Here is a 15,348-nt window from a genome sequence, read left to right as displayed (position 1 = left end):
GGGAGGGGTTTCTGACTGAACCGCCTCTGCTGTTAAATCTCTATAGTTGTTCAGCTAGACTGTTTGCACCCATGGGGGTGTTGAGCAGGAGGAGAGACAGAATGGCTTTTGGTGGCTCTCCAGTACCCACCTGTGGTGGTTTGAATGATTGATTTCTGTCTTAGTTAAGGTTTTATTGCTGTGAAGAGACACCATGACCACAGTAGTTCTTATAAAGGAAAATATTTCATTGGAGGCTGGCTTACAGATTTCGAGGTTTAGTCCATTGTCATCTTGGAGGGACAGGGCAGGGTGCAGGCAGACATGGGGCAGGAGAGGTAGTTAAGAGTTCTACATCTGCATCTGCAGGCAGCAGGCAGAGAACTGGCTTGAGCTTCTGAGACCTCAAATCCCAACCCTTAGTGACACCCTTCTCCAGCAAGGCCACACCTACTCCAACAGGCCAATCCTCCTAATAGTGCCACTCCCTATGGATGCAGCATTCAAACACATGAGTCTATGGGGCCATACCTATTCAGACCACAACAGTGTCCCTCTAGTGTTAGGCATGAATGCTTGGTTCCCAGTTAGTGGCACTGTTTGGGGAGGGTTAGGAGATGTGGCTTTTTAAGAGAAAGTATGTCTTTACAGACTTGTGTCATTTTGAGTTAGCTCTCCCTGCTTTCCATTTGTGGTTTCTACTACCATATCTGCCACCTGCTGCCATGATGGGCTCTATCTTCTTGGTAAGTTGCCTTGGTCACGGTGTCTTATCACAGCCATAGAAAAGTGACTCATTCACCACCTGAGCTTCTCTTGCTACTTTCCCTTTAGCACACACAGACCCTCTTGTAAGATTGAATGTAGGCTTCCGTGCCCTACCTGAAGACTGCGAGCTTGCAGTGTCCCTTCTAGTAGAGGAGAAAGTGCTGATATGCACCAAATCATTGGGGAGTGACTGAAAGTGCATATTACTGGCCTTAGACTCAGGAATTGCAATTTAGAAAGACTCTACACTGTAAGTAAAAATCCCTGGGTTGATACAGTTTGGAGAGCTCAGAACCACTAGCGTGGAATTGCTCTTCTACTCAGTAGTTTCAGTCAGGTCATCTCTGAGTGGTGTGGAGGTCAACTGATAGTCCCTCCGGTCCTGCCAGTGTTCTGCATTAAGTCTACCGCAGGAAGAAGTCGTAGTGCAGCCAGGAAACAGCAGCATTCAGATAAACTTGAAGTCGAGAGCAACTTCAGAGACACTGCTGAACTACCAGGTATCAGTGCCATTGCCGAATGCTGGAAAATACACAGGCACCTTTGAAGAGAAAACTACTTTTGAGAACCTGACACTCAGGTACGAAGTCTATAAATTTGCTCCAGAGTACCGTGTTGTTTAATATAAGAGCACAGCTGTTGATGTGAGTCAAATTCTGCTTTGTCTGTTTCTTGATCTCCAGCTCTAACTCATTCTCTTTTTTTCTCCACCCCCAACACACACACACACACACACACACACACACACACACACACACACTCACACTGTGGGGGTGGTATCAGTGTTTTGTCCTTTTGTCTTAGAATTAGGAAATCAGATATTCCTCTATAAAAGCTCTTACATTTTCTTTAAACTACAGAATGAGTTTGCACATAACAATATTTAAGGAAAACTGCAGGCTGATTTTCAATCCAGCAAGATAGAAATTTAATGTGCAGGAATTCAAACAAAAATTGAGGAAGTATCACGGGAAGCTATCACTTACCTGCTTACGAGAAGACCTCGGCAGGAGCCAGGAGTTGTATAATTACTTTGAATTCAAGCCGGTTCTTCTCGTTTAGAAAGGTTATTCCCTTTCTACTTTAAAAGCGTTAACACTCTTACTATATCCTCTGCAGAAAGGCTTTACTACTTTTCATGGTTGATCTCGACTAGTCAGCTTGCTTGGATTGGCAAATACCTGTGAGGCGGTGCATATCTAAATACCTCTGTATTTGTTTGTGAATGTGTTTCCAGAAACCATTAAGAATGAGGACTCTGATCTGGGCAGGCAATGGTGGCACAGGCCTTTAATCCCAGCACTCAGGAGGCAGAGGCAGGTAGATTTCTGTGAGTTGGAGGCCAGCCTGGTCTACAGAGTGAGTTCCAGGACAGCCAAGACTACACAGAGAAATCCTGTCTCAACCCCCCCACAACCAAATAGAATGAGGACCCTTGATTTAATGAATGGATTAATACCTCAATAGGTCATAATATGTGTAGCGTGAATAATAAATAACCCAGAGACAGATAGTGGGATTAAAGCTGAAGATCAGAAAAGCAAAGCAGCCAGCTACTAGGGATTTCTTGCGTCTACCAATGTTCAGACCAGAGGGGCAATCCTAGAAGTCGCTTTGTAGACCAGGCTTTCCTGGAATTCAGAGTCCCTCCTGCCCCTGCCTCCCAAGTGCTGGGATTAAAGGCGTGTGCCACCATTCCTCACCAGCACTGTAAAATTTAAATGAGGTTCAATAGCCCCCTTCATCTACAGTTTCACTTTCTGCAATTTCAGTTACTTATATAAGCTGCAGTTTGAAAATATTAAATGAAAAACTCTGAAAGTATATCATGTATAAGGGTTAAATTTCTGTCTTGTGTAGCATGAGAAATTCTGGCCTTTTGTCCTGTGTCCCTCCCAGTCCGTGAATATTCCTTTTGTCCAGCATTGCCATTCTGTGTTTACTACCTACCCATTAGTCACTTAGAAGTATTCTTTGTTATCACAGTAGCCCTTATTTTATTCAGGAATAGTCCCAAAGCTCAGGTAGTAATGTTGGCAATTTGAATATGCCAAAAGGAAGCCATAAAGTGCTTCCTGTAAGTGAAATGGTAAAAGTTCTTGATTTAAAGAAAGAAAAAGAAGTCATATGTTGAGGTTGCTAAGATCTGCAGTATATCTTTTATAGTTATTTTATTAGTAGTTATTAGTAATCCCATATTATGCCTTGTTTACAAATTAAGTTTTCTCATGAATATATATATATATATATTCATATATATATATATATATGAAAACATAATATACAGAGAGTATGGTATTCATGGCATGAAGCAACTGCTAAGGATATAGCATATCCCACAGGTAAAGAGGAACTATTATAATTATGCATGATGCATAATTACATTACAATCATAATTATATTAGGCTCTGCCTAGCAAAGATTGGGTGCTCAACATGGCCCCTGCAGCTCTGGCTGGCTGTGCATCTGAAAGTTCTACCTGGTACAGGGTATGAGGAAAACAGAAGGCAAGCACTGGACCCATGGGCTTTAAAAAACTTGTTGAAAATGTTTCAGTGGATTGAAAATACAATGAAAACGAAAAAGGCTGAGAAGGCAGGAAGTTGGCCCTTTGGTCCGTTTGTGCAGAGAACAGGAAAACTACAAGATTCTGTTTCCTCAACTGATAGCAGAAGCAGTCAGGAGGCCCAGGAGGCCCAGAAGCCCCGCTCATCATGTGCTGGGTTTGTCTGTCTGTTCTAAGTCTTAGCAATTGCAGGAAATGAAAAGCCAACAGTGTGGACACTGACAATCTCTCAGCTCCTTTACTTACTTTGTACTTACAGATGAAGAAATAGCCTTCAGTAAGCATGAAATGTCTAAACAGTGTAGCCTTGCGTCTGGTGGATGTTGTCATCATGCAGCCCCATATGTGTGTCTTTTTATTTCTTGTCTACCTCCTGGAATGTGATCTTTGTGAAAACAGGACTTTCATTCACTAATGCATGCATCCTGAATGCCAGAACAGACCTGTCATGTTGCCTTTGCTCAATAAAACATTTTTGAATGGATGAATTTGTAAAGGGGGAAATTGAGACATGGAATAGGTAAAGCTGTTGTCCCAGGTCACAGTGCCATTCAGCAGCCAATCCAGGTTAGCATGATTGTCAAGCCTTAGCCCATAAGTACCTTATTCTTCACTGTCTCCTTAAAACAATTAGATGTATGATGTTTTTCCTCATTTACATAGTATAATATTGTAACTTGATATACGATGTATAATGATCATGTTAATTTTCGTGTGCTGGAAAGCAACACATCATACTCTCCTGTAGTTATTTTGAAATATGTAATTGCTATCACTTGCAGTTTTCCTTTTGTGCTCTTTTACATCAGAACCCACCCACCCATCCGTGCCCATGTTACCCACTCTATGCCTGCTCCTCCCCGGTCTCGAGTGACCTCAGTTCTACTCTGCTTCCATGTGATCAACTTTCTTAGCTTTCACACATGGCTGAGAACATGCAGTGTTTGTCTTGCTCGCCCTGGTTTCTTTCACTTAGCACAGCGTCTTCCAATGAGGGGACTTCCTCCTTTTTCATGGCTGTCATTCAGCCCCTTGATGGACTGTGTGAACACACAGTGAGCTGGAGCAACCAGTGACAGTTTGTCAGTTTGGGAACTTAACAACTAGACAAGATCCTACAGGCCTGACATTTTCAGTTCTTTCTAGTAACTCGGTTAAATTGGGAACAGTGCTTTTGACTTGCTGACAAATGCAAGTAACTGAGGAGTCAGTACTCTTTTTTTTTTTGAAATTTATTTATTTATTTTTTATAAAATACATCAGAATTTTATTGCTTGGAGAATACAGCATATGAAATCACAAGAACATCAAAATGAAAAGTCACTAGGCTTCAAACACAGAATACATTACCAGATGCAGTAGTCAGTACTCTTTTTTAAACATAATTTTGTATTGATTCTTTGGGAATTTCCTGTTATGTACCCCAATCCCATTCACCTCCCAGTCTCTGCATATCTGCCCCTCCAAAAAATTAATTCAAAACAGCAGCCACCTCCTCAAAAACTAATTCAAAACAAACAAACAAACCAAAAAACCCACCTTAATCCTCTGTCTTTCCAACACCTCTTTAGTCATCCTAGTGGCATCAGGAGCCTCAGTGTGTCATGCAGTACACCCTTTTGTCCACTCAGCCCCACCTGAAAGATATTCATTGCAGTGAGTCATTGGTCTGGTTCAAGGCCTCTGGCACACCATCATCGCTGGACCCTCACTGCAACTCCTCTTGGATATCTTGCTATTGTCCGAGTCATGGAGATCCTGTGGTTATGGCTTCACAAGACCAGTCCCTTTCCACACTCCAGCAGGTCATAGATGAGGTAGATGTTAGGATGGGCCAACCCGAAGCCCTAGATGTGGATCTGGGTGGTAGCTGAACTGGTCAGCCCAAGCCCCTGGGACCATGCTCCTCAGGTGAGGGGCAGAGCCAGCTTTTCTAGGCCCATGCCATCAGAGCCAGCTCTCCCACTGCCATATTAAGGGGTGCAGCCATCTCTCTCGAATGCGGAGCAGGGAGTGTCTAGTAAGAGGCAGGGCAGTGTCTAGTGAGAGGCAGGGCCAGTGAGGGGCGGGGCTGGCTCCTCTCCGCCCTCAGATTTCAACATGCATGGTTCCTGTTATCCCTTGTGGTAACACAGACCATGGACATCATCACAGACCCCAGCTGCAGCAGAGCAGATACGCCCTCAGCAGCAGCTCATATCCAGGCATCACCATGGCCCCGGTGGCAGCACAGGCCTCCCAGATCAGTATGGCCCCAGTGACAGGAAGGCACTTTGACACCAACATGGTCTCAGGGGGGCTCTCCAGACCCTGGCTGCTGCTGCTGGGCCACAGACATAATCATGGCCCACAGCAGCAGCTTGGACCCAGATGACACGTCTCAGGCCACCCAGAGCAGCATGGCCACAGATGAGCATTGACGCAGCAGCTTAGATAGACTTGCTTACATTTTGACATGGTTTAAAAGAACCGTGGAAGTTATGTCTGGGTAAAAAAGAACTAGAGAAGGGACTGATAGGCGGCAGGCTTGGATCATGAGGTTCAAGTTGATTTAAAACCACTGATTCCTTTCTCTTCAGTCTGTTCAATGCCATTTTTAAAGTCAGCATGGTAGAAATAAGCAGATACGAATTGCAAAACAAAAATAAAAGTAGTTGGAGGGACTGCACTGGAGCAACAGATGTCAGTGCAGAAACGTGGGGAGATTAGTTCACGGAGAGTTCATTGTTCACGGTGACAGTGGACAGTCTGTTAGCAGCAGACCTGGGAGAGACCTTGAGGTTTATAAACTGAGGTAAGCGTTTAGGATTTACGCAGTTATTCCACACTGGCCCCGCTATTCAGATGTTTCTGTCTGTGACCACTCAGATGACTGACTGTAAAAGAGAAGAAATAGGATGCACCAGAACGTGAGCCAAGTGCGTATGTACGTCACCACCCCGTCCGCTGCACATCCCTTTGCTGCCTGCTGTCCACACAACTGATGATGCCAACTCAGCACCACCCTTCCCCAGGCTTCACCCCAGTCCAGTCCGTCTGCCCCGCAGTGACTTCTTTTCTCCTCCCTGGCAATCTCAGATGCATCTGTTTCAGTTTTCTGACATGTCCTGTGGCTGCTTTCCCCCCCTCTTCTCCTGTATACGGCCTTTTGTTTATTTTCCTCTGTAAATCTGGACACTTGCACATCTCTTCTTCCAGCAAAGCCTCATGGGTGTTTCTCCGTTGACCTTCCTGTCCAGTGGGCCAGTGCTTCCGCCCCGCCTGAGGAAGTCGCAGCTGTTACAATGTCTTGTGGCACTTGTGGACCCTGCGTTTGCTGGTCTCATAGTCCTTGTTCCTTTCAGACTAGTTAGCGTTTTCTGTAGCAAACCGCCATCCATTCTGAGTGACTGTAAAAAAAGAATTTAAGGAGCTGCTACTGAGAACTCTAAAATTGGCAGGGGTCTAACAAAATAGCCACAGAAAACACAGGGATGAAGTTGGAGCTGAGCAGGTGGAGCTATGCTGGGGCCAGTGCCACTGACACTGGGTGCTGGCCCCTGCCAGTGGCACCTTTGCCACTAGAACAGATTCTCCTCCAGCCCTGCTCCTTTGTGCCTGTGGCTCCTGGTCAGATGGAGGCAACATCTGGCCCATGTATCAGCTGCAAAGGGGCCTAGAAAGAGTATCCTGTGTTATAAGAAAGGGAGACGGCTTGCCACCAGAATCAGATTTTAGAAACGAGCTAAAGCTATTTGTGTGTATGTATGTATCTATGTATGTATGTATGGCAGGGTCTCATTATGTAGCCCTGGCTGTCCTGGAACTTGCTATGTAGACCAGGCTGGCCTTGAACTCACAGGGATATGATGTGCCTACCTCTGCCTCCCAAGAACTGAGATTTAAGTTGTATACCACCAAACCTGGCCTCTCCAGCCATTTTTTGTTTGTTTGTTTGTTTGTTTCAAGACAGAGTTTCTCTGTGTAACAGCTCTGGTTAGCCTGGTACTCGATTTGTAGATCAGGCTGGCCTCGAACTCACAGATACATCCGCCTGCCTCTGCCTTCCAATTGCTGGGATTAAAGGCGTGTGCCACCATTGCCTGGCCTCTTCAGCTGTTTTTAACACCCAGTGGCCAACTTTGAATCCTTTTGAGCTGTAGCTGAGCTTCTTTTCCTGTCTCCTGATTTTGGAATCTACATGAGCGTACCTGGAGTGTGCCTGTCCAACTTTCTGTAGAGTAGAATAGAATCTGCCAGAACCTGTAACCTTCAATAGCCTCCTGCCTGAGATAGTTCAGTTTTGACAGAGGGCTCCAGTTCTCTGGCTCTATCCTTGCCTCTAGGAGTGCAACAAAACCTTCCTTGCAGCTATGCCCCCACAGAAGAGACATCAGAAAGTGACTTTCAGGCCATCATCACAGGCTGCTCTGTCTGGTTTCTTAAGAATGAAGCCTTTGCCGCTATTGAGGGCCATGTCTGGGTCTGCGGCCCTATAGCAGCCAGGGCATGGATGGATATATGTGGGTCCTGTCACCACTGAGGGCCATGTGGATGCCCAGGGTCAGGTTAGCCTCCTGAGTACATGTTGGTGTCTGGGGGCCATGATGCAGCCGGGGCCATGAAGATCTGAGTGGCCTGTGCTGCTACCCAGTCCCATTTGACATCCAGGCTAGAGTTGAAGCTGGAAGCTGAGGGCTGTTTCTGGGTCCATGGCCTTATTGCAGCCAGGGTCTGTGTTGATGCCCAAAGCTCCTGTTACCATCAAAGGCCATGCGGATGCCTGAGTTCTGGGGCCATATTGTTGTCCAAGCGCCACACTGCTGTTGTGGCCTTGCCCATCTGAGTGGCATGTACTGCCACCTGGGGCAGTAGTGACATTCAGATCCTGCTCCTGCTGAGGCCCATATCTGGGTCCACGGTCCTACCACAGCTGGGGTCTGTGGCAAACTCCAGTTCCTGTATTGCCACCAAAGATCGCACAATCTGAGTGGCCATGCCACTGCCAGAACCATCCCAATTCTAGTGACCAGTGCTTCTACCCAGAGCCAGGATGTCATCTGGGCCTGAGCTGCTGCTGAGGGCCATGTCTAGAACCATGGTCCTGCTGCAGCTGGGGTCTGTGTTGGTGTCTGTCTGTGGCCTGTGTTGCCACAGGGGGCCATCGGAACCATGTGTGATGAAATCAGAGGGCCATGCTGAGCCGGCCCCACCCTTTGCTGGACCAGGGAAAGCTGGCCCTTCCTCTCAATAGTCACTGCAGCAAAAGACCTGGCCCTGACCCTCATGGGAGAGCTGACCCCTGCCCTCGGGAAAGATGGCTGCACCCCTCACCACAGGCAAGGGAGAACCGACCCTAATAGCACGGGGAGCTGGCTCCGCCCCCTCATCTGAGTCCGGTGACCCCAGTGGCCCAAATGACCAGCTCAGCTACCACCCAGGCCCACAGCCAGGCCCACCCTAGCATCTACCCCACCTGGGACCTGCTGGAGCTCTTGAAGGGATTGGTCCTTGGAACAATACCCGCAGGATCTCCATGACTCAGGGTTGCTGTGGGATATCCCAGAGGAGTTCCAGTGAGGATCCAGTGAGGATGGTGTGCCAGAAACCAGAGGCCTTGAACCAGACCAGGGTTTCCTTGCAACGAACATTTGCTAGGAAAGCTGATTGTGACACACTGCTCCCAGTGCCAGCAGGACTAACAAAGAGGTGTTGGAGAAGTGTAAAAGAAGGAAAAGAAGAGATTTTTGTTAGTTTGTTTTTTGGAGGGGGGATTTTTGTTTGTTTGTTTGTTTTGTTCTTGTTTCTGTTTGTTTGCTTTGTTTTGTTTTGTTTCCATTTGATTTTTTAATTTTCTTTTGGGGGGCACTGTAGGGTTGAGGGGAGGATTAGGGGGACCAGGAGGTAAGTGGAATTAGGGTGCATGTTGTGAAATTTCCAAAGAATAAATTATATTAAAAGTATATATATATAGTCGGGCGTTGGTGGCGCACGCCTTTAATCCCAGCATTTGGGAGGCAGAGGCAGGTGGATCTCTGTGAGTTCGAGACCAGCCTGGTCTACAAGAGCTAGTTCCAGGACAGCCTCCAAAGCCACAGAGAAACCCTGTCTCGAACCCCCCCCAAAAAAGTATATATATATATATATATATATATATATATATATATATATATATATTTTTTTTTTTTTAAAAATGAAGCCTTTGCATGACTCCCAGCCTCACCTTCCCACACCCTGTCCTGATCAACCTACACCAAGTGTCTCTGACCTATAACCAACACAACACCACAAGCATCTCAACTCCAAGTTCAGGGGTGAGAGGGGATTGAAGTTCAAACTGGCGAGTTAAGCATGTCTTTTCATACATGCAGGCAGGCATTATGTTCCAGCCACTGGGACTTGACCTGTGTGACCCAAATGTTCAGAACAGCAAACCTGCTGTGACTGTTCTTGGTCCTGGGCTGGAGCGTCTCCCCTTGCTGTTTTCTAACTCTAGGGCATACCTTACCTTTAGTGACATCCCTCAGATTCCTGCTTTCACAGTGATTTATTGATCCAGTAATTCATCCAACTGGAACACAGAGAACACCTCCTGTCTGGCACTGCCAAATAGTCAGGCTAGTTAGAAAGTTAGACCAAATAAAGGATTGTGTCCATGAGTATGCTTTTTCTAACTGCCAATGACAGGAATTTTGATTGAAACTTGCTTAAGCAAAGAGAATGTATCCCTCACATCCCTGGTAAGTCTAGGGAAAGATCTGGTTTCCTTCAGGTACAGCTGGATTCGTGTCTTTATTGCTCAGCTCTGCATGCCTTTGCAGTGGCTTTGTTCTCAAGTCTCCACATGATAGCAAGCTAGATGTCTAGAGTCCCAAGTCCACACACATCTGGCTTCCAGAACAGTAGAGAAAGCACCGGTCTACCCAAGCACAGTGGACCTCACCTATAATCTCAGTACAGAGTAGGAGGATAACCACAAGTTTAAAGCTTCCCTAGGCTGTATAATAAGTCCCAGGCCAGACAGCCAGGACTATGTAACACCCTGTCTCAGGAAAGAAAGAAAATGAAAAGAAAGAAGACACATGCACTCAGCAGGCGCATCAGATGTCCACTGCCTTGTGGGTTCTGTCTGTCTTATGTGCTCTTCCCGGATCCAGTGGCATTTGGCAGAAGAAACCAGTGCTCTGGGCAGACAGGATTTATATGTCCCTTCCTTATAGCTGGATATAGAGTCATTCAAACACTTGAGTCAGGAGTGAAGGATTTACTGCTTCTCCTGAGAAAAGGGTGACAGACGTTGGCTGTTGACCAACATAAAATGAACTCAAAGGTAGTTTTGTAGACTTTTTGCTTTGTTTTGGCTTTTTCTTTTGCTTGTTTGTTTTGATTTGTGTGTGTGTGTGTGTGTGTGTGTGTGTGTGTGTGTGTGTGTGTGTGTCTGTGTGTCTGTGTGTCTGTGTGTGTGTGAGTGTTTCTTGCTTTTTCATCTTTTTGGTTTGTTTTTTAAAGAGAGAGAAAGAACATAAAGTTGGGTAGGTAGGGAAGTGGAGAGAGTATCTGGGAGGACTTCGGGGGAGGGCTAAACATGTATGAAAGAAAAAGAAAAACCTGTGGGTGACAGCCAATACATTAGCCAGCCACATAAGTGTAAATTTATGGTTAGGTATGTGCAGTCAAGTGAACAGTCACCAGAAGGGAACCTTTGACTCCACACAGGCTTAGCCTAGAGTAGTCACTGTCTTTCCTTACCCCTTTGCTCCTGCTTTCTCTTTTCCTTGTAGGTAACTCTGTCCTGTTGCAGACTGTAGATTGCCTTTGAAGTAAGTTGTGCCAGTACTCAGCATGCAGGATGGTGAGGGAGAGAGGACCAGGGCAGTGATACAGTGTGCACTGAGAATTTGTGTTTTCAGTTGTTACATTAACACTGTTTAGCACAAGGCTTCTTGGTAGCCTCCCTTCTTTCCCAATGCTTGGAGTAAGTCTTTCTGGTATGCTTCTTAGAACAATAAAATCATAAGCCACATTAAAAAAAAAAATCTAGGCTGCTGCAAGTCAGAATTAAAGTATATGCTTAATTAAAAGTGGTTTTCCTTGAGATTAGTCCCCCCCCCCCCCCCCCGCACTCCCCTTTTACCTCTCTTACCCTGAGCTAGAGGTCAAAGCCAGGGCTTTGCACACACTGCGTCAATAACTTTATCCTGGGCCCATATCTCGAGTGCTTCCCTCTGACTTGTTGACTTATGGTTCTGTAGTTTTGCTGTACCTGTGCCTTTTTTATATAAGGTGCCTCAAGAGTGCAGAGATGTAGAATGGCGAGAAACAAACAGATGTTGACATGAACACACGTGGATATGTATTTGTAAAAAAAACAACATATTAAAATGTTCTGTGTCATTCAAGCTCCAACAAGCTATAACTTTAGTTTTCTTCTGTGCTGTTGTAAAGAAGAGTGATATAAACAGTCCAAGGACTAGGAAGCATTTAATAGTGGCTGTCACCTGGAAAAATGTGGCAAGTGCTTCAAGTCCTTCCTGGTTGTCTTGACTACAGAAGTCTTGTGGGTGGACCAAGGATTCTTCTGGCCATCCTGTGATGCCCAGGGCTGGCTCCACCACAGGGAGGGGGGCACTCTAAAGCCTGGAGAGGATTCTGAGTGAGTTTGTAGGTATCGGACAACGGTAGAGGCAACCTGGAGTTGTGGGGCTGACAAGTCACTTAGCCTGGTTTCCTTGTTTTTAAGCTAGGAAGGATAATTGAAGAAAAATGTAGCCATATAATCTCCCTCCCTCCTAAACCTGTGATCAAGCAGATTGCCTTCTTATCTACAAGAAAAGATAGTTTAACCTCTCTCAAATGATTTCTGTTAGTAATAATTAAAGCATTTTGTGTGTCAAGTGTTTGGTGTGGTCTGCAGCCATAGTGAGTTGTTAATAGTGATGGTGAGAGCTATGGCCATTGCCCAGTCTTGGATCCCTCTACAGCCTGTGGACCTCTTCCACCCACCTCAGGCACGTGTTTGCACTGTGCTGCTCTGGGGGGGTCTGTGAATCTAATGGAGATGAAGGGCTGGACTCTGGCTTCACTTGGTCACTGCTAACCAAAGAGACATCCTAAATGAATAGTTCTCCGAGAGAGACAAAAACCAAGGAAAGTTTGATCCCCCTGAGAACAGGCAGAGAGAGCTCAGTGAATGGTGTCTACGTGGCCATGGAGGCAGGAAGGGTGAATGAAGGTAGGCAAAATGACCCTTGTGACCTTAGCCATGTTCACCTGGAAGCAGGCTGACCATCCAGGTGAGAGTCCCTATTTTGCAAGGAGGTTGGTTCAACCCTGTGTCTGAAGACCCATCCCGCTGGGAGACTCTCTGATGTTTAGTGGATTTGGTTTTAGACGGATCACGTGACATTGTGCTCGATGCTAATAGGCATGTGTAGACAACTACAAGCCTCCTGTTTTGTAGTTGGGAAGTCAAATGATTTATTGGGTTTTACTAATTCAGTCAATATGGGCATATGAGGAAGATATTGTATAAAACATTTTTCCTCTCAAATAGTAATAAATTATCTTACTAATAAGTCTATGAAATAAGACTCCTCAAATTTCTTCAAAGACCAATAAAAATTCATTGCAGTTACTCTGTGATTGGAATTGTTATTTCATTTGTTAGATTAAATTTGTTCAAAATTGATGGCTCTCTGCAGATATTACCAGAATTCCAGAAATACTAGAGCTGTGTTACAAACAGAGATTCAGTTTTCTTGAGGGGGAAAAAAAACTTTATGTGGTAGCCCTCTTTTGAATGTCCTGATTGTGTGTTTGGAGCCCCAAGAGATACCATATCATAGTCATTGAAAGCATTTCCTTCTACATTAAAAACATGTAAGTAGAAAAAAGAAAACTGGATGGATTGCAGTTGGTTGTCTGTTTTTCTGTTTTCTCTGTATTGTGGGACAATGAAGATTTGTAAGGCTCTGAGAAAAGTCAAATACTCCATTCAGTGAGTAGTGAGTAATAACCACCACTGTGTTAGAAGTTGGAACTTAAATGGCTTATGGTGCTCTGGAGATGGCTTGGTAGGCTACGTGCCTGCCATACAGCGGGAACACCTGAGTTTGCATCCCCAGCACCTGCGTAAAAGCCACAGGAGTCTGTAGCCCTGCATTGGTGAGTGGAGAGAGACAGATGTCCGACTCCAGGGCTAGCCAACCACTTAACCAAAATGGCAAGCCCGGGATTCACAGTGGAGAACAATAAAAGGAGACTCCCAGTGTCAACCTCTGGCCTCTTCATGTACATGAATGAGTGAGCATACGAGACACACACACACACACACACACACACAGAGAGAGAGAGAGAGAGAGAGAGAGAGAGAGAGAGAGAGAGAGAGAGAGAGAGAGAGAGAGAGAGGAGGAAGAGGAGGAGGAGGAGGAGGATGAAGTTAGTGGTTTGCCCCAAGTCACACAGCTGGGAAGCAGGAAAGCCAAGGCATAAAAGTTCCACATGACTTCTGAGTACAGAGCCTTCAGTACACACTGTCACATCCATGTGTTCTTAGCAAGAAAGACTTAACTGGATCAATAAATCCCTGCTCCCCCAAAATTAGGGTTTTAAATTCAGAATGGTCCACTGAAGATTTTTTTTTTTTTAAGGTGCTGTGTAATGGACCAGGAACATGTGTTCCCATCTGTGTGTCTGCCCTGCTCCTTGGGATACTTGGAATAAAGAAAGTGATCATTGTCTACGTTGAGAGCATCTGCCGAGTGGAAACTTTATCCCTGTCTGGGAAGATTCTCTTCCACCTCTCTGATTACTTCATTGTGCAGTGGCCGGCTCTCAAGGAGAAGTACCCCAAATCTGTGTACCTTGGGCGAATTGTTTGACAAATGGCAACTTCAGAGTCTTGAGAATTTTACAATTACCAATAATGTTTACTATAATATCTGTCTTTATTGTAAAGTTTTCCAAAAGCCCAAAGAATTATCAATGGTGAAGAGTTTAAAGTGTTCGGATAATGCAATGAAGAAAGAAAGACAACCATTAGCACAGAGTGCCCATCGAATCTGCACACTAACATATTTTTCTAAATAAAAGTATGTAACACTGCAGGTTTTCTTATGACTCTTATAGTCATGCTTTTTTTTTTTTTTTAGTTTTGTTTTGTTTTTCTCGACCTAAATATAGAGTTTGTATGTTTAGTAACATTTCCTGTTTTACAGCTTTAAATAAAACAAAAGGAGTCTACATTATAAAAAGAAAAGGACAGGATAAGCTGGTTTTGGGGGTAGGTATTGTCATTCTAGCATGTGATTACACACTCATGAGGTAGAGGGAGGGGATCAGGAGTTCATGGATACCCTGCACTACCTACCAAGTTTGAGGCCAGCCTGGACTACAAAAGGAGCTGGGCACAGGGAAGTGAGGAGAGAAGGGTGGGGAGAGAGAGAACAAGGTGTTCCTTTGGTTCTGTTCAGACACATCAGGCTTTAATCCTGGTGTGGAAGCAGTGATGTCCCCAGTGAGCTATCACAGCCTAAAGGAAGCAGTTTGTTAAACTGGTTTCATGACAGTTTACACTCCACAGGCTTCCAGATCTCTGGCCATAAACAAATGTCTTTCTTCATTCTTCAGTCTTGCTTTATGTGGTGTTGGCCCGTCTATTCAGACAGTATTTTTAAAGTCTGTTTGGTTAAAATAAATTTTAAAGTGACCAGAGCTGTAGTTATAAAAGCGTGTTCCTATTGATCAGGAATCTAAATTCTCAAACATTAAAAAAAAATTAAATTTATTTCCAAAGCCATGGCTGTAATTGTCTCTAGCCTTCTGAGATGCTTAGGCCTGTCTGGTAGCAAGTGTATTTATAAACATTTGTGTAGTGCTTGTTGTCTGCCAGGTATTTTAAACGCCATTCAGATAATACCTAATTTCAACCTGGAAGGATTCAATGAGGTAGAGACTCTTAACTGTCCCTGTTTTAGTGGATGGCTCATCCAGGATGACATGACTAGGAAATGACAAAGCCAGATCTGACCCTAGGTAGACCGTCTTGAGAATGACAC

The 15,348-nt window shown here is 45.0% G+C and overlaps 1 protein-coding gene across 3 annotated transcripts in view; it reads left to right on the top strand.

Moving 5' to 3' along the window:
• LOC100773644 (ALG14 UDP-N-acetylglucosaminyltransferase subunit) overlaps window positions 1–14,410 on the top strand; it is a 73,685-nt gene extending 59,275 nt beyond the window's left edge. The window contains exon 6 of one of the 3 annotated variants that reach the window (XR_003481226.2): window positions 13,942–14,074. Coding sequence is in view for 1 of the 3 variants with exons in the window: in XM_027395619.2 (XP_027251420.1) it covers window positions 13,942–14,172 (231 nt within the window). In the remaining 2 variants the exon portion in view is untranslated. Of the gene's footprint in view, window positions 1–13,941 lie in introns of all 3 variants that reach the window. The other 2 variants (XM_027395619.2, XM_027395620.2) reach the window with 2 other exon arrangements.
• The last annotated feature ends 938 nt before the right edge of the window (window positions 14,411–15,348 follow it).

Source organism: Cricetulus griseus (assembly GCF_003668045.3).
Source record: "Cricetulus griseus strain 17A/GY chromosome 1 unlocalized genomic scaffold, alternate assembly CriGri-PICRH-1.0 chr1_0, whole genome shotgun sequence".
Classification (NCBI taxonomy): domain Eukaryota; kingdom Metazoa; phylum Chordata; class Mammalia; order Rodentia; family Cricetidae; genus Cricetulus; species Cricetulus griseus.
This window is presented reverse-complemented; position numbering and strand designations above follow the sequence as displayed.